Source organism: Myotis myotis, unplaced genomic scaffold (genome assembly GCF_014108235.1).
Source record: "Myotis myotis isolate mMyoMyo1 unplaced genomic scaffold, mMyoMyo1.p scaffold_m19_p_8, whole genome shotgun sequence".
Lineage (NCBI taxonomy): Eukaryota > Metazoa > Chordata > Mammalia > Chiroptera > Vespertilionidae > Myotis > Myotis myotis.
Window position 1 is genome coordinate 18,904,722 of NW_023416390.1, and position 26,145 is coordinate 18,930,866.

The following is a 26,145-nucleotide window of genomic DNA, read 5'->3' on the forward strand; positions in this document are numbered from 1 at the left end:
TTCACAAATGATCTGAAAAATGTCCGATATACAATTTTAGTGATTGTTGGCATAAAGCCAAAATCATTTAAATAGACAAATGAACTATTTGACAACACTTTTACTTATGTATTATTCCCTCAAGTCGGTTTCCCCAGAGTTTTTATATGAGTTAGTCACTCTAAACATTTAAATGAGTGTTGCTAGTGGGCAGCACTCCACACAAGCTCTAATACTATGTGAAGCTTACAAGAGTCAATGCTACTAAACTAATAAGGAATATAAGGAATATTTTCTATGAATGGAAACTCTTCATTACTATTCTATGAAACCAATAGTTTTACTCTGGCATTTTTGTGCAAATTATCTTTTGCATGTCAAAGGAGAGATATGTATTCAAGATTGTTAAGTGGTACTTATTATATATTAAAGTGATACATTCAAATAGTATTACACAAATTCTAGATTCCAGTTGCTATACAAATTATCTGATACATTTTTCCTGCCCACTAGGAGCTTACTCTCTGAGTAAAATAAAGATGTGGACAATAATATGAATATATTTATTTTTAAGTAATTATTTTAAATGCAAGGAGTTCTCTTGTATCATTTGTTATTTTAAATTTTCTTTCTCTCATTCACTCTAGAATAGTTATCTGTTTTTTCTTCTTGGCTATATTTCAAAATCCAGATTTAAATTTACTAAAACAAGAAACCCTTATTGAGACCATTGTTGTTCTCCAACTATGGGCATAAAGAAGCCAGAAGGCCTTTATAATAGCTCCAATCCAATTACAATTAACATTCAATTGTTGGTTTCTTCCCTTTCCCTTAAAAGTAGAATTTTTCTCACTAATTTCATGAGTTTTTGTACAGATGGTTATAATGCATATATGTTCTCTATCACTGACTAGTACAGTTTAAAGAATAATAGAAAATGTAAATTCAAGTACTCTGAGTTATTGGTAAGTAACCACTTGTAAAATCACCCTTTGAGGTTCAGTAAAATAATCTATTACAAGTTAGACAAAGCCAGACCTTTAAAAATCAGAAGGTGACTTCAAGCTTAAGGTTCTTATCTGAAAGAACTCCATATATGTTGCCAAGGATCAAGTCTCTAGACTTCATAATAAAGCATAGATAGTTGCATGAACTTAGTCTACTTCAAGTCTATCTTCCAAACAGAGCCCAAATAAACAGGTTAAGAGCATAGGGTTAAATAAATCTACATTTTCTGTATATATGTCAAATTACTTTTTAAAAATATTTATTTTCAGCCTACCCCTCCCCATGGAAGGAGCTGAGTATATTCAGTAGTAGGAGCACATCCAGAAGCCTTTGAGGAGGGGGATGGCTCTTCATATTCATGAAGCTTGCATACTTCTCTTGGTTATCCCTGGATTGGTCACCTCTGCTGCCATCAGTCATGAAGACTATCCTGCTGATGAAGGGGACCAGACCTCCAGTAATGACAATCTGATCTTCGATGACTATCGAGGGAAAGGGTGTGTGGATGACAGCGGCTTTGTATACAAGTTGGGAGAACGATTTTTCCCAGGGCATTCCAACTGCCCTTGTGTCTGTGCTCTGGATGGACCTGTTTGCGACCAGCCAGAATGCCCTAAAATTCACCCAAAGTGTACTAAAGTGGAACACAATGGATGCTGTCCTGAGTGCAAAGAAGTGAAAAACTTTTGTGAATATCATGGGAAAAATTACAAAATCTTGGAGGAATTTAAGGTATGAGTTACCATCCATGTTTATTGAATACTAACTTTTCACACCACATACTTAGTAAATTATTACATTCAAATTAAAGCTGGAAAAACATTTTTAAATTTCCCTTTAATTTACAACAATAACCCAGTTAGAATATGTACCACTGTAGTCAACAAATAGCTAACTGGTTTGTTGAGCAATACCTAATTGGTTTCACAATAATTTTTTCTTTCAGAATTATTTGTAGCATGCTGCCATCTTTTTCCCCTTAAAATTTTCTTCTGTGTTATTACAAAGTGTATTTTCTGATGGAAACACTTAATTGGAAGCTATATGTCTATTAAGTTAATGTTTAAATTTTATAAGATTTTTTTGATGTAGCTTGTTAGCCTGTATTTGGAGCCATTTAACCATAACCTAGGACTATCTGTTCAGTGTATGGAACTGCAATGCTAGAGAGACACAGTTTTGAACTATGGTCTTCATATTAAGAATATGCACTGGACCTACTTCTTGTAGAGCAGAGTCCCCATTCTGTTCTCTGATCATTAGTTTTTTGGGGTATTTTTAGTTACAGGATCCTAGAGTGAACTGAAATTTTATCATAGTCCATTGTAAAATGTGGTAAAAAAAAAAAAAAAAAAAAAAAAAAAAAAAGACTAATTTTTCAGCCTCCATGGTATTTCCTGGCCTTTCTTTTAGCCTTTTATCATATTTTCAAGTAACTTGGAGCTCATTTTTCTCTCCTTTTTAGAGTCTCTTTTCTCCAATGGCTAGTTTTAATTAGGGGTTCTTACAAGCCAGATTGGAGCCCTGAGGCTATAAATTAATGTATTAAATTATCCTTCTGAAATGCAATGGCAGTTTGTGCCATGGAGTGCCTGTCATCCTGATGACTTGATTTAAAAGATTTTAATTTCATGTAACCAAGTTCAGTGACAAAGTCTCGGAACCTTATCAGCAGAAGAAGATATAGCTAACTTTCAGGATGGCTGTGTATGTGTGAGAAGAATGTTCAGTCATTAGCCCTGACCAAACTCCTCCACAAGAGTCAAATGGGAAATGAAGTCAATGTGTGGAAGAAAGGTTTTAACTAGTAATAATGAGAGCATTCTGTATATTAGCCTTTCATTGCATTCAGTCCGTTTCAGATTGTGGGTATAAACTAGTTCCAAGTTACTCAAGGAAAACCAATCATTCTAAAGATTCCTAAAGACAGGAGAGGGCTTTTAAAAATAATTATCACATTCAACTATCTTACACATAAATGTTATTCTAGACTTTTCTCTTTCATGTATTAAAATACTTTGTGGCATAACATTGAGAAGAGGCCTGAGAGTCTAGTCAAATTACCATTACTGACATCAAATAATAGTAGAGTGTAATACATTTAATAATAACTTTATGGTCTCTAAAATATTGGATACATTTTGGCACTGGCAAAATTAGGTTTACAATTGTATGTGAAACACTTTATTCTTGTATTATTTATTTACTTATTATTTATTATTATTGACCTACTTTTGCCTGGGCCTGTATGTTCCTGCTGTAGTCATTATATAACTCACTGATGTGAACAAGTTTTCCACCTAACTCTCTGTGTCATGAGATCTTTAAATGTGTGTGTGTGTGTGTGTGTGTGTTTTAAGATGCCACTTGTCTACAATAATTTAAATATTATCTAGAACAAATTTTTAAGAATGTGGAGGTGAGACAAAGAAATTTTGTTACTTGTCCAAATTGTCAAGTTATTTTACCTATTCCTAAATACTGCCATTCTAACTAAAGTCTACAGAACCTCTCAAAGCACTTTGGCTCAGGAGCCAGATAGACCAGGATTCAAATCCCAAATGATTACTTAGACTCAAGACTTTGGAAAGAGTCCTTAAACTTTTTTGAGCCAGACGGCTAAAAAATGACCATCATAATAATTATTTTTCTTTGGAGGAGATATTAGAAAGATTTAATGAGATAATTTATGCAAAGTTAGCAGCCTTGTGATGACTGGTACACAGTAGATATTGAACAAATGGTGTTCTCATTCCTCTAAATTTTAATGTCCAGGGATTTACTCTAAGTTGTAAATTCTCTATGACTTCATCTACATTTTATAATGGAAGACCAATATTAAAAGTCATTCAATTGAAAGAATTCCAAAACTTTTTTAAAACTGTTCTATTTATCTATGTGAAGTATATACACCTAAGTAAATATCAGCGATAACCTGCTATCTTGATTTTCTTTCAATTCAGCTTGCGAGAGACAAGCATTTAATTTTTAAACATGTAAGAAACTTTCATGTAATAATCTTATTATGGAGGTTATGTGATGAGATATGCTTACTTATAATATATTCATCTACCAAGCATTTACTGTATTGTTTAGTCTATAGGATACTATAGATGTATTTATATACTTACATTGGAAAGTAAGATATTTAGAAGACACAATCTCCACTCATGGAAAAGCATGGACAAAGTGGAGAGAGATGGGATGGGGGGTGGGGCAGCTCTCTAAAGTGTGTTACTGTGAAGCTCAGCACCAAGAAAGGTGGTGTCAGAAACTTATCAACATGCTGTAAGGTTTTAGTCAACAAACTTTCTTTTCCTTCACGATGGTCAAAATTGAGCCTGTTTTAAAACAAGTAATTAAAATTGATCTGGAGAGATTAAAGTGCCAAAGAGGAAACTGCTTGAGCAAAATCAGAGACTGGTGCGAATAAAATCTGCAGAGAGAGGAGGAGGAAGAGAATAACAAGAAATAAGCTGGATCTTATGAAATCCTATTATGATGAGAAAAGTAAATTTGTATATGTTTTGGACAATGGAGAGAGGAACTTGAATACTGGGCCAATATATTTAGATTCAGTCTAAAGAATAACAAGAAATAAAATGCAGGTTGTTGGGCATAGAGATGACCTAGTTTAATATGGTTTTTTAAACCTTGTAACTAAATAGAGCATTGATTAAGAGCTGAAGATGAATTGATGGCTGGGGAGGTGAGACTGTTGCAGAAAACAAAGAATGAGATGACCAGCATGCATAAGTGCACAAACATTCAGGACTGTGTTTAGGATAAAAATCTAAATTGCCTAGGATAGCCTAGATTCTACTCGTCGACCTCTCCAAACACTTCTCTCAGGGGCTTCTCTTGCCTGTTTTCTTGTGCATGCTGTCCCATACTTTTCCACCGTCACACACTTGTATAAATTCCAGCAGATTACTTCAAATTTCCATTTAAGTCTCATCCCCACTGGAAAGCTCTCTCTGATTGTTCTACTGCAGGATCTTGAGCTGGGTCTCACTCTTCTCCTGTATCGTTGCACAGCTTGCTGCGCACAGCATTAGAACAAGAACCGTAATCCTAGCCAGGCACTGTTAAAGCCTTTATATGTATTAACATGCACGTCATTTCATAATATCAGTATGAGTATTATACTTTTTCAGCATTGTTTTACGGGCAAAACCAAAGCATCAAAGTGGAAGTAGCTCGCCCAACCTCATATAGCTCTAAAGTGTATGAAGTAGGATTCACACTCAAGCAGCCTGGCTGCAGAATCTCAGCTCCTCACCACCTCGGATGCCTTCATTGCACCACAGTAATATAATTTGACACAGCCTGTCACTCCCGCTGGACAGTGAACCCTGTAAGCCTAGGGACAGAATTTTCTTTTTTCTCCTCTACTCCCAACCCTAGCATTACATGAACCACAGTGCAGGCATCCAATACATTTTTGGTGAGTGACACATGAGTCAGATTATGATTGAACTCATTGAATAGAAAAGTTAATTAGAGTGCCTTTAAAATACCTTAGTTTCTTTCTGTTTATGTGTTGATCTCTTCATTTTAATTAGTTAAAAGAAGCACTCGACGTTCAGATAAAGAGTAATCTTTGGGCCCCTAAAGATGACACATCTTGTTTACGGGACATCTATTTCCATCCTGTGACTTTCTACTTGTCTTCTTCCCTCTTTCTAAGCAAGGCTCATCTTGGAGTCTGCCTCCCTCCGAGAGCCATAATGACCACCTACTGTTTTAGGTGTGCTGTCTCACTCTACACAGTTGCAAAACATGTCTCTCCTTCAATCTTCTCTGATCACCAAATTCAAATGTAAATTGGGCCACAAGTGTCACCAATATGAAGAATAATGTTATGTATAAAGGTTGGATTTTTTTTCAACATGACAGATGCAAGCTTTGAAAATGGATTTCTCTACTTTTTTTGAAAACTCTAAATTTCCCAGTGTTCTAGTAATATTGAATTAAGATAAAGGTCACTATATAGTAGATTTTCTCATCTTTCTTTTATGTGTACCCAGGCAAAAAGACAGTAGGCCTACTTCTGAAGAGATAAGGATTATAAATAATACATTACAATAGCATTTTCTACAAAAAAAAAAAGGTTGATTGGAAATGTAGGCTCTGTCAGCTTTGGCTTAACTATCTTATGCTGAGTTTCCCAAAGGGAGAAATCGTTTCTTATTTTGCTCAGTATTTTTATCACTCTCACTCAGCTAGAATTAGCCTTTTTGGATTTTTTTTATACTTTAAAACTCGTACTGATTTAGTTTTAGGTCAGACACTGAAGGTTATCCTACATGCAGCTGGAAGAGATGGTTCAGCTTTTACACAGCCTGTCGCACTTTAACGTGATTTTCTCCAGTCCACACCCAGTGTCCTTCACTCAGGATTTGGATTCACTCAAGATCTTCCTTTCTCCGCAGGCGTTGACTTCTGTCCTTTTCCCACTGCGGGCCAAAGACAGCAGGTCAGGGTTTTGATTCTTTCTTTTATTGTTTTCAGTGTGATTGTTTTCTCATTCCGCACATTTTATGTACATGTTGTTGCTTTAAAAAAAAAAAAAAAAAGTCACAATATTCTCCCACTGTGGTAGGCTGCCTACTTTTTGCCCTGAATTTTGCATTACTATTTAAATCTGGATGAAAGAAGCAGAGAGGACAAAAAAATTAATCACATGGAGTATTTTGCCAAATCATCCCGCCCATAAAAATTGTAGAGGTTTAAGAATTGACTTGCTCTTCAGTGGGTACCTTCACAGGAAAATAGGCTCTCCAGCTTTCTCATTAATCTGTGCCCCATCATGAATGTCTACTCTTGTAGCATTAAATCCATAAAGGTGTTTGAGTAGAAAGGAAAATTCTAATATGGAGAAAGAATGGAAGGCAACATGTTCTGGGACCTAAGGACCAAATGTGTGGAAAAAATATGGGAAGGTGGTGGCTGTAAAGAAATCTCAATTGAGAGGACTAATAGTTAACACCTTGCAGAAGCACAATTCACTGCACCTCACCCACCCACCACCATTGCACCGTTTCTATGAAAGGCACCATTTCTATGCTTGCACTAGGAAAGGGGTACAGAGTGCATTTTCCAGAGATGTTGTAGGTGGTGGGAAGAGCACCAGGTACCTGACCAGTGGGGTCAAACCAAACCTGGGTTCAGCAACCTTGGTACTTGGGTTCTGGCTAGGAAAGAATTCAGAGCAAGACTGAAACTGTAAGAGAACATTTATTTGGTAAATTGCAGAGGTAGAAGAATTAATTCCTAGAAGAAATAGGCTTAGGAAACAAGTATGGATGTAAAGGAAGGGCCTTTGGAGCTTGGTAGTGAGGAAGCTAATGGTAAGGTATGGTAAGGTGCCTAGGAAGGAGGGAGAGAGAGATGGGGAGAGAGAGAGAGAGAGAGAGAGAGAGAGAGAGAGAGAGAGAGAGAGAGAGAGAGAGAGAGAGAGAGAGAGAGTAGGAAAAGGCTTGGGCATGCTCCCAGGAGGGAGAGCACACAGGGTCCTCCATCCTAAGGGTTTTAAGGGTGGAGATTTTAGGGAAGGTCCCAGGAAAAGATCTTAATAGAATATTTAATAGCCTTCCAGGTGTATCCATTCAGGGTTGTGGTCTCCACTGATTGATTGGCTGGCACCAGGGCATGGGGGTCATTATTCCATGCAGCTGGTTCTGACATCAGCCGTGGCTGGTTTTATTGCTTATTTGCGCCTAGAGCTGAAATATAACTGAGGTCAAGATACTATCTCTAGGGAGGAAAGGTCAGGAGGTCCAAACATCATGACCAGAAATATGCTAGGGGAGGAAAAGTCACCCTGGGGTGAGGTCCCACCCTACAAATTGATTATCCATTGCTAGGCACCTGCATCTTTCCAACCTGATGGCTTTTTGTTATTGTTGTTGTTAATCCTCAAGGGAGGATATTTTTCATGGATCTTTTAGATCAGGGGTCCTCAAACTTTTTAAACAGGGGCCCAGTTCACTGTCCCTCAGACCGTTGGAGGGCCGGACTATAATTTAAAAAAAAAACACAAAAAACAAAAAACACTATGAACAGATTCCTATGCACACTGCACATATCTTATTTTGAACTAAAAAAACAAAACGGGAACAAATACAATATTTGTATTTGCCTGTGGCCCACGGGCCGTAGTTTGAGGACCCCAGTTTTAGAGAGAGTGGAAGGGAGAGCGAAAGACAGAGACAAATAATGATGTGAGAGAAACACATCAATTACACGCCCCGACCAGGGAGGAGCCTGCAGCCAAGGTACGTGCTCTTGACCAGAATCAAACCTGGGACCCTTTGGTTCACAGGCCAATGCTTCATATACTGAGCCAAACTGGCTAGGGCATGGTGACCTTCTGTATCTGGCCCATTGTCCTTGCTCTGCTTATGTCTGTCTAACTGCCTACACAGTGTGAAGGTTGTATTTATTCTAATAACAAAGAAACGTGTAGATCTTGAGTATATGAGTGAGATTTTTAAATTTTTTTTTTCAAGAGAGGTTTTACAAATTCTGGACAAATGGTTAATGGAGTTACCAGGGACACTTGTAAGATTCCATCTAAAGAAAGTCCTCAAAACTATCATAATTTTATATAATAATAATAATTATTGTGGATCTGTATTGAGATTGAGAAGACTAATAATTCTACAGCTGCTGACTGTGCAAAATAACTTCTGTTTTGCAGAGTATGTTGTGGTTTTTTAACATTAAAATGGCCTTTAAGTAAATTCAGGAATGGCTTCCCTTTTAAAGTTTCTACAAAAATACCACAGATGAAGTCATTCCCATCAGTGATGACGCTTGCTCACCTGAGGCTCAGCCCGGCAAGCAGAACACACAGTCTCAGGGTGAATATTCTCAGTGGGAAAGTCCTATCTTTGTAAGTAGCTAGGGAAATACTACTTAATACGTATAATCTCTGACCAATTTCAGAGAATAGAAGTCAAATTTCTTAAAACATAAATTTAGAAAGTTCCTTGTACCTTTCCTCCTTTTATATTGTGCTCACTAGGCATTTTTAATGCTATAAAACTATACTGAATCTAGGAAATAGATCAGATTTTTACAATAATTTTTTTTTCAAAAACTCCAGTGATAAGTGGGAATGATTTTCTTAATGTTTTGTTTTGTTTTTTTAAATGAGGAAGTGAGTATAAATGCCTTCCAAGATAATCCTGGAAAGGGTGAAATAGTCTGTTGTCAGTTGGAACAGATCTCTTGCTTTTAAATTTTAGGAGAATTGATAGTCAGACAGCCCTTGGGTGAGTTGTATGTAGAAATAGTTTTTCATGCTTGTCCACTGATATATATCGCTGTCCTTCGTATTGCAAGATGCTGCTGCTAATGATGGTAGCCGTGCGATAAGAGTGACTACAAAGATTTGTGACTTGGCTTCTGTGCCCTGTGCACATGGGCAATCCGTGTTTGATTTGCAGCCACATCTGAGATTTGTGGGGATTGTCATTGTGAGGGACTATCTCAGAGTTGAGGTCAGCCAGCAGCCATTTTGCAGACACTTCAGCCCATCCCTTACTGACTCTCCACTGGTGTTGAGAAGAAGAAATAGAAAACAGAGTGATCTGGTAGTCCCCCTTCCAAACTAACTCCAATAGTACTAGGTTTTGTATGTTTTAGAAACTTGCCTCTTTTTAATTGTGGCTGTAGTCTCCAGACTACATAATTGCTCAATTGTATGATATGGATACTTTTTTTCTACTTTTTATATATTATTTCATAAATTGAGTCTACATATTTTATGCACATTTTATAGATTAATCTATATAATCTCAATTGAGATTGCTGTATGCATGCATTCAAGCGTGTGTGTGTGTGTGTGTGTGTGTGTGTGTGTTAAATTTGAGGTAGCTGGAATATTCTTCACAAAAATCTTTAAGATAATAAGAATCCTGTGTTTCTGCTTCTCCTGATTTTTGTTTTATTTTGTTTTCCTACAGCTTGATTTATATATCAGGCAGTGTTTATAAAGGAAAGCTTACTGGTTTATGTTTTAGTTGTACTTTGCCAAGCTTTCCAGGAAGAGCTTGAAACATAATTAAGAGGCCATTTGAAGTGATCAGTGCTTTTGCTTATCCAGGTGATCTTTCTCAAACAATAGCCATTGTTAATTGGGAACTGGCTTATTTTAGAGTCTAGACTTTGTACTTTTATCATCACTACTGATTAGCATCAGTAATTTCAGTCTAACACACCTCCATTGTCAATTCCCTTGCCTCCAGCCTGCCACATAGGACATCTCAATAAAGCCATCTTTGCAAGGACTAGTGACACCATGAAAAGTGTGAATCAAGTACTAAAGTGACAAGAAAAATCCTTTATCTCCTGAAAAAGTTTTCAAATGATATTTTAAGGCTGTATAAAGTTTTCTAAAGTGGATACACCCAGCTGGCATGGCTCAGTTGTTGAGCTTTGAACTATGAACCAGGAAGTCACAGTTTGATTCCCGGTCAGGGCACATGCCCGGGTTGTGGGTTCAATCCCCAGTGTAGGGCATGCAGGAGGCAGCTAATCAGTGATTCTCTCTCATCATTGACCTCTCTCTCTCTCTCTCTCTCTCTCTCTCTCTCTCTCTCTCTCTCTCTCCCCCCCCTCTCCCTTCCTCTCTGAAATCAATAAAAACTTAAAAAAAAACATAAAGTGGATAGCAGTCACATCTCCTATGTTTTCCCTACTACGATACAATGTGACCATAAATAAGCTGTAGGATGAATATTATACTACAGTGTCATTATATATGTCTCGTGAAGAGTAAATAGTATTGGGAATTTGAAAATTATAGTATTACATATTGATTTATAACTAAATTCTAACTGCTTAAAGGTGTTTTTTTAACTAAATACTACTTGGATGGAATTTTGAAATTATTTTATTTTAATACTGACCTTTGACTACCATTGTTACTTCTTGGCATAGGATTAGATTTCTAATGTCTGAGTTTATATAAATTCTATTTATAAAAGGCAAGTATTATGGTTTGTTTTTCATAGTCTAGGTCTTTCCTACTTTTTTTATTATTATTAGTTAAGGTATTACAAATGTGTCCTCATCCCCCCCCATTAGCCCCCAACCTCCCTCCAGCCCCCCCGCCCCGCACACTCATGCTCCCATCCCCCTGTTGTCCATGTCCATTGGTTTGGCTTATATACATGTATACACGTCCTAAGAGCTGACTAGAACTTTTAGATCTGGAAAAGAACTTTAAATATGTTTTGCCTAATGCATTTTACAGATGGTAAACCAAGGCTAACAGAAACTCAGTGAAAACAAATACATAACTAATTATTGGCAAAAGTGATACTAATACACTGCTTTCCTGTGATCTTTTTTTTTTCCCCGACAGCTTACCACCTGTAGTTATAACAGAAAAATATTGCTTATTTGCATCTTCCTTTCTAATAAATATTTTGGATGCAAAGATTAATTTCAGCCAATTGTCTATAGAAATGTGATATCAGGACCTATCACCATGACAATCCAGAGTTAAAGTACACAAGAACAATAAAATATTGGCATAACTAAAATCAGTCTGACACAGTCTCCTTTTGCAAAATGTACTCTAAGTTTGCAAAGGCTCTGATAAAAAGAGGGCCATTTGTCAAAAAATGAAAAATTATTTAATTAAACAAACTATAGGCTAAAATAAGACAAATACATTAGATTAAACACTATCTATTTTCATAGGTAGTAACTAATGCTAGGAAGTAACAAAGGAACTAAATTAGCTATACATTTGTAAGGAACTAAATTGCATACATTTGGTGTTCTCAGGAACTGAGGACTAAGTTCTTGATTTTTTTTTTTCTTACTCTGCAATCTCTCATTTCTCACTTCATGGGAGACTGGATTGTGTGAAATGGGTGGGGTGTGCAAAAGTCTCAGGTTATGTGGCATTGGAAGAAAAGCATATCCTTAAATTAGCATATTATCAGATCGTTTAAGGCAGGCATACTGCAAAAACTCACATGTGTTGATCTCTCCCTTTTTAATTACAATTAAAGTTATTTAAATTTTTGTTTTTTCTAAAATTTCCCAGATTATTCTAATGATAAGCTGGACTTGGAAATTGCTGCCATATGTAATCCTGTTCAGACTGTCTTCTAGGGAACACTGGCCACGCTGAGAATCTTTGTAAGGATTTTTTTTTTTTTTTGTCATGGTCAAGTAAATGTAAGACGTGATGATTCCTTGGACATCTATTAGAAATGTGCTGACCACATTAGTGTACTGACAGTGCTTGAAAATTTTTGAAAGGTTTGTCTGAGAGTCAATATGGACAGTTCTACAGCTCAGATCTCAACAGTGTGATGGAAAACTGGATTTTAGAGGGGGTTCTATCATTTACTAGCCCCATGACCAAGGCACATGTTAAAATACTTCAGTATGTCTTAGGGTACACATCTCTAAAACAGATATAGTAAAAACTTGGCACACAAAAAGATAGTCATAAAAACTATGGGACATTTTTACTATTATTACTACTAAGCTGCATTTAATCCAGTATTTCACAAATTTATGTAACAGTAAAACACTTTTTTTCCCCTCAGAACTTCTATTAACATCTTAAAGTTAATAAAAGTTCAATGAAACACAGCTTAAGAAATATCTTACTAATGATTCAAGATAATCTTTTATTTCTTCAACTCTTCAGGATGGTTAATAATAAAAAAAGTCTTTACATCTCAGTTTATCCTCGATTGTCTAGTTTTTTTTTAAAGTTCCCCAAATTACATTTGCTATGATTATTTATAGGAATTGATTAATTTTGTTGCATAAAACAATTTAATTTTGAAATTACTTATTTAAAGTTATAATGACAATGGTGCCAGTCACATATAATCAAAAAGCTAAGATAAGGGTCAGCACATTATGATCCATTAGCCACATCCAGCTCACCTTCTGTTTTGGTAAATAGAGTCCTATTGGGAAACAGTGATGCTGATTCATTTATGTCTATTGTGTCTTTAGACCAGCATGCAGAGTTTAGTATTTGCTCCAGAGACCATCTGACCCTCACTGGTCAAAAATACTTACTGTTTGAGCCTCTATAGGAAAAGTTTGCCAACTTCTGATCTATAATCAAATTATTCTTCTTCCCTTTCCACTTCCCTCAAATTGTTCTGTCATCAAATCTTTCAAACCTCCATTCCTGAATGTTATAAAATCTTTGGGTATTGATAAATATAGGACCTACTTTGCTTGTGGGTGGTCTCAGGGATCTCTTTTCAAACAGGTAAATTTTAAAATGCATCCAGATTTGCCTGTTTTAAGCAAACTTGCCTGTGTTATATACAAACTTAACAGTAGACATGATTGCTCATATCTCTTTATCTGCTTGTCTCCAAGGAGTACAACTTTGCTCTTGGGTATATGATACTTTGCATGGATATATAATAATTTATATATAATATAAATATATATTATTATAATATTTATACTTTCCTAAATATATAAACTATTATGTGTAACGATAACTTTCCACTTACCGAGAATCCTCCAATGAAATAGATAAACAAAGATAATGAAAGTTCCATTATTTGGATATCCCAAGTGCTCTCTACCAATTATGTGACAAGTAGGTACTTTTAATTTAATGTAATAGACTTCCCATTACATCATTAAGTGTATATATATATATATATATATATATATATATATTGCGCCAGTGTTCCCTCATTGAATGATTTAGTCCTTAGATATATACTAGAATACTAGAGGCCCGGTGCACAAAAATTTGTGCACTAGTGGTGGGGGGGGTATCCCTCAGCCCCACTTGTGCCCTCTCACAGTCTGGGACCCCTCGGGAGATAACAACCTGCTGGCTTAGGCCCGCTCCTGGGTGGTAGAGGGCAGGCCCAATCCCTAGGTGCCTGCTCCGCAGCCCCTGGTCAGGCTCAGAGCAAGGCCGATTGGGGAGGTGGGGCGCCGCACCCTGTCATGCACAGAGCAGGGCAGATCAGGAGGTTGCGCTGCCACCCTCAGAGTAGGGCCAATTGGGGGGTTGGGGCGTCGCCCCCTGTCACACTCAAGGCAGGTTCGATGGGGAGGTTGCGGCGCCACCCCCCGTCACACACAGAGCAGGGTGGATCAGGGGGTTGTGGCGCCACCCCTGTCACATACAGAGCTGGCCGATCAGGGGGTTGGGGCGCTGCCCCCCGTCACACACAGAGCAGGGCGGATCAGGGGGTTGTGGCGCCACCCCTGTCACATGCAGAGCTGGCCGATCAGGGGGTTGGGGCGCTGCCCCCTGTCACACACAGAGCAGGCCCATCAGGGGGGTTGGGGCTCCATACCCTGTAACACACAGAGCAGGGCCGATCAGGGGGTTGGGGAGCTCCCCCCTATCAGGCACCGATCAGGGGGTTGGGGTGCCTTCCCCTTTCACGAATAGAGCAGGGCAGATAGGGAGGTTGTGGCCCCGCCCCCTGTCACACACAGAGCCGCAGGGCGATGGGGGGGGGGGGGCGCTGCCCCCTATCACGCTGCTCCAGGGGCCAGGAGGCCTCGCTGCTCTGCTGATCCCGGTGCTGCGAGGCCTCGTGGCTCCGCTTGACACAGGGGCAGTGAGGCCTCACTGCTCAGCTGATCCCAGTGCCAGGAGGCCTCCCGGCTCCCCTGATCCCGCTGCTGGGAGCCCTAGCTGCTCTGCTGATCCCGGTGCTGGGAGCCCTAGCTGCTCTGCTGATCCTGGTGCTGGGAGGCCTCAGTGCTCCGCTGATCCTGGTGCTGGGAGGCATATTACCCTTTTACTATATAGGATAGAGGCCTGGTGCACATGTGGGGGCTGGCTAGTTTGCCCTGAAGGGTGTCCTGGATCAGGTTGGGGGTCCCGCTTGGGTGCCTGGTCAGCCTAGGTAATGGGATGATGGCTGTTTGCAACTGGTCACACCCCCTTCAGGGTGGGGGTCCCCACTGGGGTGCCTGGCCTGTCTGGATGAGGGGCTGAGGGCCATTTTCAGGCTGGCAGGTGACTGAAGCTCCTCCCAACCTCTCCTTTTTCCCTTTCTTTTTATTCTGGGATTTATTTACCTTCTATGGCTGTCACTGGAGCTGAGAGCTGGCTTTAGCTCAGACCTCGGGTGCTGAAAGCAGGTTTCTGTGCTTTGTTTACCTTCTGTATTTGAAACTTTGTTGCGACTCCAGCTCTGAGATTCCGGCTGGCTGAAAGCAGGTTTCTGGGGTTTTGTTTAGCTTCTATATTTGTAACAATGTTTCTTAGAGAGCAGATCAGAGCTGGGCTGTGGCAGGTGGGAAATGTTGGCTTCCTCCATCACTGGAGCAAGCAAGCCTCCTGTTCGCATCAGTTGCCTGGCTGCCAGCAGCCATCTCGGCTGGCAGTTCATTTGCATATCACCCTGATTAGCCAATGGGAAGGGGCAAAGTTATGGCTAATTACCATGTTTCTCTTTTATTAGATAGGATATATATATATATATATATATATATATATATATATATGTACTCTCTGCTTACTTATTCAGCCCATTATTATATCTTTTCAAGTCACCTTACATAATTCATATTTTGATGTTATTGTGTCTCATTTTACTAAGTATGGAGAAATGGTAGTCTTGTGGGGCTGCACCAAAATATATAAGGCATAAATCTGACCTTCCAGGTACTCCTAGTCTATCATAGGAGTAATACAGGTACCACTAACAACAGGGGTCCTGTAATGACTGATCTAGGAATTCCTCTAAAGAAAGGAATAATTCAGTCTGAAGGAAGGTATCTTAATAGTAGTAATTTCTGTTCATTGAAAGCATTTTAGACAAAGTAGGAAATTTTGCAAAAGTAAAATTTCTCTGTTGCTTCGTACAGAGAAATACGAAGTAACCCTAGTGGCCAGAACCTGGGGTACAGAGGAGAAAAAAAGTGAGAGAGAAAAGTGAGGAGGGAGCATGGGATGAGATCACAATGTCAGTGCCAGGCTAAGGGGCTGGGGCTAAAGCCAGGACTGAGTAGAGAGGCACCAAGGAAGGGCTTGGATCAGGGAAGTGACACAACCAGATGAAAACAAGTAATTGTTGACAACTTTATGAAATATTTTGCAGCAGTGCTCCTTCATTGAATGATTTAGTCCTTAGACATTTTTATTCTCATTTTACAAATGAGAAGGTAGGGCTTCTCACTCCAACTTAGTGCCCACTCCATCACGCCTGGCCAGCTTCTGTAAGTCCACTATGGACATTATGCGAGACGCAGTAGGGAGGGCCATTTCCCATGTCGGCATATTCATGTCCTATATCCTGAAATGTGTGTTCAGTTCTAACTCACATATTTCACATTAAGTCCCGTATCTTTCTGTCGAAGTGTATAGTACATTGCTAACATGAGGAAAATTCTTTCCCTGCTCCACATTTTACAGGGTTCGATTTATCTCATTTTAAAAACTCCCATGGCCATAAAGAAGTATGCGTCTAAAGAAGTGCGTTCCCATCCATTAAAACAATCAAACAAAACCTGAATTCTGAATGCAGTTAGAATTGACTACAAATATTTTTGTATACTTAGGTTGTTGTTGTTGTTGGTTTTCTAATTCCTACATCAGTGAACTACAAATTTAAAACAACAGCAAACATGGACCTTGATGATAATTTTTCAGACTTAGAAATTCCATAGTCAACGTAAAAACTTCCAGCAGTTACCAAATTTTCATTTTTCTTTATAGTGAGAGAAGAGCCACAGTTATCTGAAACTGCACTTATTTTTACTGAAAATTAGTTTTATTTCCCTTTCCTAAATATGACTAGGAAAAAATTAAATTGTTCAGTCTACACCCGGCTGGTGTGGTTCAGTGGTTGAGCGTTGATCCATGAGCCAAGAGGTCACTGGTTCCATTCCCGGTCAGGGAACATGCCCAGTTTGTGGCCTGATCCCCAGTAGGGGGTGTGCAGAAGGCAGCCAATAAATGTTCTCTCTCATCAGTGTTTCTATCTCTCTCTCCCTCACCCTTTCTCTCTCTCTAAAATCAATTTAAAAAAAATTAAAATAATTGTTCAGTATAACTTTACTTTTTCTCCAACAATCCTGTTAAAGTAACAAACCTTTGGCTGCTGAGTTTTAGAAAGCTTCATTAGAGAGAGAAAAAAGAATAATCATACAGAATTTTCTTTTTGTTAATGAAACTCTAGGACATTCACAATGAAACTAGAAAGGACTTCAATCAAGACTCAAAAAATATGATCTCAAGTTACCCTGTTTAAAAAAAAAATCTCTTTTTGTCACAAATCTGATTAATGATTGAAGTTTTATCTTTGTAAATAAGAATCTAATTAACTATCTAAAAATGTTGTCCAATGTCATTCTCAGTCTAGTCATGATCTGAGTGTAAATTTTAGAGATGAAACCCAGATTATTTTCAAAACTCTAAACAATATATATTCTTTACAAATTCAATATTTCAAATCATTAAAAATGAAAATGTGTATGCCATCATTTAAGAAAAATAATTTATGTCTGATTAATTTGGAACTTCCTTGATAATATACAAAGGGAAATAAAGAAAAGAAACACTGGTCAAGTTGAAAGCTATGATGACGACAGTATATTTTTTTTACAAGTTCACATAGTTTAAAAGTTCCTTTTTGTTTCATAAAAATCAAGTGAGAAAATTAGAGCCCTATTGCTATTAGGTTATTATTACTTTCATCTTACAAATGAGAAAACCCAGGTTCAAGTGTTTTAAGTGATCTGGCCAAGGTAAAACAATAGTATTTAATGGCAGGACTTGAGTTCCAAATGTGCTTATTCCATACAACCAAATCCTACTGGGCAATAAGACTAGCAAATGTATACATAGTTTCAAAATTATGACTGCATCTGCTATACCTTGCATAAGAATGCACACTAAAGTTGAAAGGTTTATCAAGCAACTCCTCAGTCAAGATTTTTTATACTTTCATCTTATTGCCCATAAGCCATCTCAATGTATTTTTGTCGAATGAGGTAAGCTGTGAGTTAAGTAAGTATCAAATAATGAAGTCTAAAATTTAGTAGAAATTGCTGTTGGGATTTAAAGTTGAAAATTAATATATTTTAATATTAGCAGTTATAAAGCACTTTACTTTATTAATTTTTAATTACTCCCTCTTTGTAACATGTAAGAGAACGTTACGGAAAATGAAGAAAAAAATTTCAACTATTAGAAAATTTTTGTCCAGAGAAATACCGAGGGTGGCAAAGAGAGATTTCTTAGGTAATAATGTGATTGGCACTCCCAATACAAACGGATTTGGTTGTACGAGGCCTACGACTCCTCTCTCCTAGATGACCAGAGGCCCTCAATCCAATGTCACCATGTAAGGCCAGCAGGCTGAGTTATGCCCTCTCACTTTTCCATCATCACCTCCTTTTAATGTCTCCCATAGAATGGGACTGGCATATTAGCCTCTCACATAATTCCTTCAGGTCGTAGAATTCTAATGGTGATGTGTTCTCCCCCACCCACACATGGGCCTTGTTTCATGATATTATAGATTACTAGCTTTTTAAGTAATCTCAATAATCTGTCCTTTTCAGTGTCAAAAAGTAAAATTTTGAAGTTATAATGTTACTCATTTTTTCCCTTCTGCATAAATGGGTGATTGGAGGAGCATCCCTGGCATGGAGACATACAGGCTCTACTGAAAATAGTTGGTTCATTGTCAAGGACCTTCCTTGTGCCAAAGTCAACTGTCAATCCAGTTTATCAGTGAAGGACTAGAGACTGCTGCTTTTCTCAGCGATTTCACAAGTATAGGTGTGATGCTTTATACAATTCTTTATCTTGAATCCTTTAGCTTTTGTCTATTCCACTGGGTTCCCTTAAGATCTTAAAGGCTGAAAGAACACCACCCTCCTTTTAAACACAAACTGATATTTCCTTGATAAGTGTGCTTGCCTACCTAAAAAAATAAATCTGTGATTGTAACTAAAGAAAGATAGTTTTGCTTACATTCTCCTTATCTGTATTTTCTTTCCGTATGTTATTATTCATACTTCAGAAAAAGCTGCATTTTATTGTCATAAGACTCCTTGAAAACATTCAGAAAAAAAATTGGTTCAATAGATGACCAGTTTATCAGAATAGTCAGTATGTAATTATAGGATTGCCTGCCCAAAGTCTATTTAAATACATATTTTATGGAAAAATAACTTTAAGGGAAAAAAAGCCATTGATATAATGTCACTGTTGTGTTTCAACTATAATGAAGAATTTTCAAGAATGAAGGGACTTTTTTTTGTACTTCATAATGAATAATTTTTTATTGGGCATTTTATCAACTGTTTTGCAATATACTTGAGTTTTACATTAGCTTGGAGTAATTGCAAATGAAAATATAAAGATTTATTCCAATAATCCTTAAACATTAAACTTATTTTTATAGATATCTAGATTATCACTATTGTCTTTTAGATTGTCATTTATTGAGGGCAAGCTAGATACGTAGTTCATCTTGGTTTACCTTATATACATATATCCTATATTTAATAAATATGCCAAATAAATAATTTTTAAATTTCTATTTTATATTTCTGAATTTTTGTTTATTACCTACCTGGTTTATTGTATCTACATAGGCTAAGCTGTGTGCATTTTTTACAATCACTTGGCTAAAATGTTTGCATTTTTAACAAACATGAAGTGGTTTTTAACAGACTCGTAGAAATAATGTTCCAGAATATATTTTCAAAATACCAACTCCTCAGAAAAAGCCAGAACAGTTACTATTTAACTTGTTATTCAAATGATAACAAGCATATACATTTGCTGACCAGCTGTGATGGTTATAAAAAAATATATATGCATCTGATTTTTTATTTGCTTCAACAGTAGTAAAATTCTTAAATAAGTCCCAGCTCTGTGTTCATAATTTGATAAGACTTGTGACCTCTGTATTTCAAATATCCTCCAATCAATAGGGCAGATCACTGAAGAGGTCACAACAATCCCATTAGTACAGGACACTGAGGAGCATTTTACTCAGTAATGCGATGGGTCTTCTTTCACCTGATGGTAAAATTTGGTTAAAACCCATTAGATCCATTGACTATTTGGGGACTCCAGCCGCATGCAAATTACTGGCTACAAGAGTGGCAGTGGGTGCGAAAAACCCTTGTACTCTGTAATTTAATGTATATTTTAATGAAGTGAACAGAGAGATTCCTGACAGGCATCAGCAACTTTGAAATGGCATCTTCCAAATTTCTCATACAGCTTGAAAGTAATGAGATTTGTTTCATAAAGTGATGAAATTTATGCCATAAATTATCTCTAAAAGATGAGTGCCTCTTAAAGCAGTATCTTTTCCTTGGTAGAGATCAGGTTTTAAATAGTTGTTTAATGGGAAGTTTTTGCAGAAGCAATCAAAGCTATCTTCTTTTTGATAATTTTTTACAATTATCAAAGACATAGAGTACATGGTGTCCAAAGTCTAGTATCATGTGTGCTTTGGCATTAGGATGCTGCAACATGGCACTTAGAATATATCCTGTCCCTTCCGGCTTCAACAATATGCACAATGGGCTTCCTGGAAAGCAAGTTCTGTTTCTCAGAACATTCAGAATGAGTTTTGTTAGACTTTGTATGCTAACCTGCCCTTTAGGAGAATGGACATGTTTAAAATTTGGGCTTTTTTATAAAATATATTTTATAATAATACACTAAAATAATTTTGTTCAATAAGCAACCATTAAACTTGACACACATTATAAAAGGAGATGAGTTTTTCAGTCTCTCTAGCAGTTCCTCCACACATATTCTGGTCCTATATTTAGTTATCATGGTGTTTTTCTAGTGCAGTAAAAGTCTGCAATCATCTGCTAGATAGTCCAGTCAATGGGGTGATTGAAGATTTACTTACCTTGTGATCCACACAATAGATATTATGAATTTCAAATTCCCTTTAGAGAGTGAGTTTATGTTCATTGCCGTAATATTGAAACTCAAATAGTTATTTCCTAACTCATAGTCAGAAATCTTTCCCCCTAAAGTGCCCTTGAACACAGATGGAGCTGCCCAGAGGTATGGCTGAACAAATAAGAAAATATAAATAATGCATAAATGACTGTGCATATGTTAACAGCTATTTATTGAGTATTTACCATGTGCTAAGGTGCCTTCCTGGCATTGAGAATATAGCAATGAACAACATACTACCATATGAGAAGTGTATAATCTGTAGGGAAGGCAGATAAAAATGAAGTATAAACAAATTCATAAGGTGATTTCATGAACTGATTAGTGCCCTGGATGGACAGCATGATGGAAGGAGATGATGGAGGGATAGTCAGGGCCAACTGCCCTGGAGAGAGAGAGGGCATTTGAATTGACATGTAAATGATGAGACTTCAGGAAAATAAATTTGTTGCTTTTCTTTTTCTGAGTGACTTTTAATGGTAATTTTAACCATTCACAATCATTCTTTATCTAGAGACTTCTAATAATTTTAATGTATTTCTGACATGATGAATTCTTTTAGTTCACAACCACCCTCCTCCACCATCACCACCAAACCAAGTCCTATAAAACTTTATCACAACTGCTCGGCCAGTGTGGCTCACTGGTTGAGCATCGACCTATGAACCAGCAAGTCACGGTTTGATTCCCTGTCAGGCCACATGCCCGGGTTGCAGACTCTATCCCCCATGGGGGTTGTGCAGAAGGCAGCCAACCAATGGTTCTCTTGCATCATTGATATTTCTATCTCTCTCTCCCTCTCCCTTCCTCTCTGAAATCAATAAAAATATATTTTTAAAAAACACTTTATCACAACCACCTCTACAACCAGATTACACTTTAATAAGAGAAATAAGCTAAATATTCTTTTAAACAGTCTTATGCTTCCAATTGTATACTTTTTGATTTTTTTTTCAAAAAACTCTCACTAAGTATGTAATGATTATGATGATGATAGTTATAATATTTTATATATTTTTATGTGCTTCACAGTAGCTGTGAAGTTGGTAATGCTGTTATTCCCATTTTGTAGATTAAGAAACTAAGGCACATCGAGGTTATATAATTTTCCAAAGATTCCCAGCTAGTAAGTAAAGCATTTAAGACTAGAATTCAAGTAGCATGGTTATAAGGAACTTGCTTTTAACCATGCTACCATACCACCCAAACAAAGCCAACTAAGTGAAATATTATTTTCTATTTTTTTTCTAATTTAGAGTTCTTCAACTTGTATGAACATTGTTATCTTAAACTTCACCAAATTAAAATAGAAAACTGAATACTACTATGATCCTTGTCACTCTGAGGTTTGAATTCATATAAAAAATCTTATAGGCTGTTACCATATTCTCCTGGCACTCTATGAACAATGCCAGTAGCAGTCACCACATTAATAATGATGCCATGAGGTACTGATGTATGGACCAAACATCCAGGCTTTCCATAGGTATGGATACAAAATAAATGTACATTTTTTATAAACATTAGGAGAACTCTGTGTAACAAGTCTATAATAGCATGTTCTAATAATCTGGTGTTAGCTTCCAAATTCTCACAAAGAATATATTTGACAATTTTTCAGGAGTTACCAATTATTCCAGTCATTAAGTTACTGGTTCTCATTATATGTTTTCCACTTTAAAGCATCATGGAGCAATCTACTGTTTCCAAAATTCTGGTACATCTCCTCCAATTCTCTAAGAATCCTCAAAAATCACAGACAGGGACAATGGATTTCAGCATCAAGATCTTGAGAAGTTAACCACTTTGAAAACAATGTATATTGCGATGTTTCCATTCTAATACCAAGAAGGAACATTGGAATTCTAGTCACCTAAGCCAATATTTAAGAGTCTCCTTTTACTCTATTAATTATAAATATATATCAGAAAAGCCATTTGAAATTTGGGGGCACTGGGGCAACGTTTGGATTTGCCATGCAAATGTATTCAGTGATAGCAGAAACTATAGATAAAATGCCAGGTTTCCGCTTAAAAAGGGTCCCATATTTGATATTCAAAACACTAAGCTGGAGGTATAGGGATTCATAACAGTCATATACTCAGATCATCGAATATATTCAGTAACAAATTAATTTGACCTTGAAACCTAATTTCAATTAAGATTTCTGTAAAGGCGCATAAGGTATATATAGTGAATGTTACTTTATGTTTCAAACCTTTCGTAGAAGTAAAATATTCCTTGACATTTCTAGGAATAGATTTTCCTGGTATAAAATTTTAGGATGGTGTCATTTAATCATCTTCCCAAATCTCTGGCTGTTAAAGCCATGTAGCAGACATAATTCACATGTTTCTCTGCAAAAAGCTAGTAGGAGTAATTTTCCCCAAGTACTTATTTCAGTGTCCTCTGTTCCGCTAAGGATAACTTTATTGTTTAATCTTTGGTTTTACCGGGATGTTTTCAGATTTAATCTATAGTTTTCATATTGAAGAGTCTGATAGAGGGAGATCTGTACCCAGCTCAGTGCTTAAGATGTAAAGATTTATTCAAAGCACCAAACCTCTCACAGCTGTATGTTCTTCGGTAGGAAGGATTTTTAAAGTCTGAAATTATTGTCCAAGTAACTCATTGCTCACTCCTAGGAAACTTCTCAATGTTTAAGCAATGTGTTTTCAGGGCAGTGAAGGAAGTCACACTGGGCAAGGAAAGAGGGTGTCTGAACTGGAGAGCATGTGAAAGAGGATGGCAAGAGGCAGAGGGGCTGCGGAGGGAGGCCAATGGGTTAAACTTGATGGACGGTTAAGAGGGGAAGGAGAGGGGCCCAAGAGGCTTAAAATGAGAAGAAATAAGACTGAAACAGACATTATTTGAAAACAAAAGACTGAATAAAAAGAAAAGTGGAAATAACTTGTTTCAGACAAGAGATTCTGGGCCAAGAAGGGACAAATGAATGTGGTATATGAATAAAACCAGTTTCAGGAAAATGTAGTATCTTCCAATAGCTAGGGTGACATTTTTGTTTTTCTAATTTATGTTTCTTATTACTCCAAATCCCTTAAAAAACAGGCATAGGAAGGAAGGAAGGAAGGAAGGAAGGAAGGAAGGAAGGAAGGAAGGAAGGAAGGAAAGGAGGAAGGAAGGAAGAAAAGCAGGCATACATTAGCCAGGAAGCCTTATGGCCTTAGCTCTTATACAGAATGTTTCTCAGGATTCCAGTCCACACACATCCAGCCTCCACCAATGTCAGGCAGACGCCCCAGGGCCTTTGCAGGACCAGTATCTGTCAGTGCTTTACCCAAATACCAGGGTAGCTACCAGCCTCCAAGGCTTGAAAATGCCAAGCTCCAGGAACGTGAGCCACGTGGCAACCTAACCTCAGCCTACTACAACTTTCTACTAACTCACATCTGCAGCTCCATAATAATCTCTTTCTGTACTTACCACCCTAGTTAGTGAAATCTCCTTCTTAGCAGGAAATATCTACACTGTATAAATCAATTATTTAGTTGGTAATGGTTATTCCTGAGGATCTGGATGCATGAAGAATGTACAAATCACTGAAAAATAAACTCCTCAGAGGGGAGTGCACAGAATAGCATTCTTGCTCTTGTTTGAATTAGGATGGTAACCTTCATCAGTCTTCATTGGGAATCTAGTCGTCCAACAGATCTTTCTCAAAGATCACAGTTACTTTGAGGGAAACGTTTTGCATGGGAACATGGAGGGGGTCTTTGAGGCTTTTAATGCCAGAATCAGTCCATTGGAGTCACACAATCAGCCCCTCCTTCAGCAAGAAGAAAGGATCACAGCTGAAGAAGCACAGGGTATGGAAGCGATGATACCGGTGGCTCCTTTTTCTCTCATATTAGCAAGAAATGAGGGCCAAGTCCTTCTGTGCTTTAAGAAGGCTGTGCACAGCCACTACTTTGCAGTTAATCAAGGAAAGGGAGCCACCTGGCAATTTTGCGTGGGAAGGTAAGATATCATAAAGGAACAGTATAGCAGCAAGACTGTCCATCTTTCTCACTGTTTCCTCATTAAACATCTCCTCCATCAGATAGTGTTCTGTAGTTTCAAAGTTTTTCCTTCATATACTGAGATTATTCAGTGGAGAAGCTTCAGGAATATCCCAGCTTTAGGGACAATCCGGTAAATTCTCCTGAAATGCCTAACACAACTCACCACCTGGTGAAGCCCTTAACTCTGCCCTTTAACAAACTTATCACCATGTTAAGAAATAGCAATGCTTTCCCACAGATTCTGTGTATACTTCTCTTGTTCCTACTAAGTTTGAAATTAAAATAATTCTTCAAGCAGAAAGCAAATATAAATTTACTTTTAAAATAATTAGTTGAAAGATTTCCACAACCACCCCCATCCCCCAGGCTACCTGAGTCCAGGAGCACTGATATTACCCAAATTTTCAAGTTCCAGAAGAAATAAGAGCAGGCAATGGCATGGGCACTAGCCACTGAGACAAAGGCAGAGGGCTTTAACTAACATAGTCTGGAAGGGAGAGACTGGGGCCTAGAGATGGAGGCAGAATTATCTGGAAACGAATGGCTTGATTTGAGATACATAGACCTGCATAACTTCTAAGACCTCCAAGTTGTCATCCCAGAATTCGGAACCTCTGTTTCATGAGAAAGGAGAGCTAGAACCTGTAAAGAATATGAAAGTCATAGAGGGGCCACTGCTTAAGATTATCTGTGGCATAAGCAGTTTCTAAAAGGCAGCAAAACCCCAAACTCACTCTCGATCGGTAAGTACTTTGAAGACAAAAATAGCTTTCTGATTTAGTTTTCTTTTTCAATTACAATTTACAATCAATTTATTTTCCCCCTACATGAATCATTTTTCAGCTCTATTTTTAGAGTCGTTGACTCTTAAAAAGTGGCTTTATAAGAGTGGTTTTTTTAAGCCAATGGATTTTAGTTCATTCATAAAAGTAAGCAGGCAAGATGCGAGGTATTCACTAAATCTTCCAACAGGCAGTGCCTGGATGTTTGCATTCCAAATGCAATCTCCTCTAAAATTCACATGGGGAAAAAAAAAGTCATTTAGTGTCTAGGTTAGCTGGGAACAAAAGAGTTCATAAAAAAGGTAAGAATGTCCATTTACCATGTTCTTGTTTCTCGGTAATTTTTTTTAGGAAGAAAAATGATGAATGGCAAAAACTTACTTCACATGTCCCAGTCTCATTCCTCTTTATGAGAGGA

At 37.5% G+C, this 26,145-nt stretch overlaps 1 protein-coding gene across 1 annotated transcript in view; it reads left to right on the plus strand.

The window, feature by feature from the left end:
- The window catches only part of VWC2L (von Willebrand factor C domain containing 2 like), a 148,280-nt gene that overhangs the window by 1,744 nt on the left and 120,391 nt on the right, over positions 1-26,145 (plus strand). The window contains exon 2 of the mRNA XM_036318537.1: positions 1,257-1,719. Coding sequence (XP_036174430.1) covers positions 1,330-1,719 — 390 coding nt within the window. The 5' untranslated portion in view covers positions 1,257-1,329. The remainder of the gene's footprint in view (positions 1-1,256; positions 1,720-26,145) is intronic.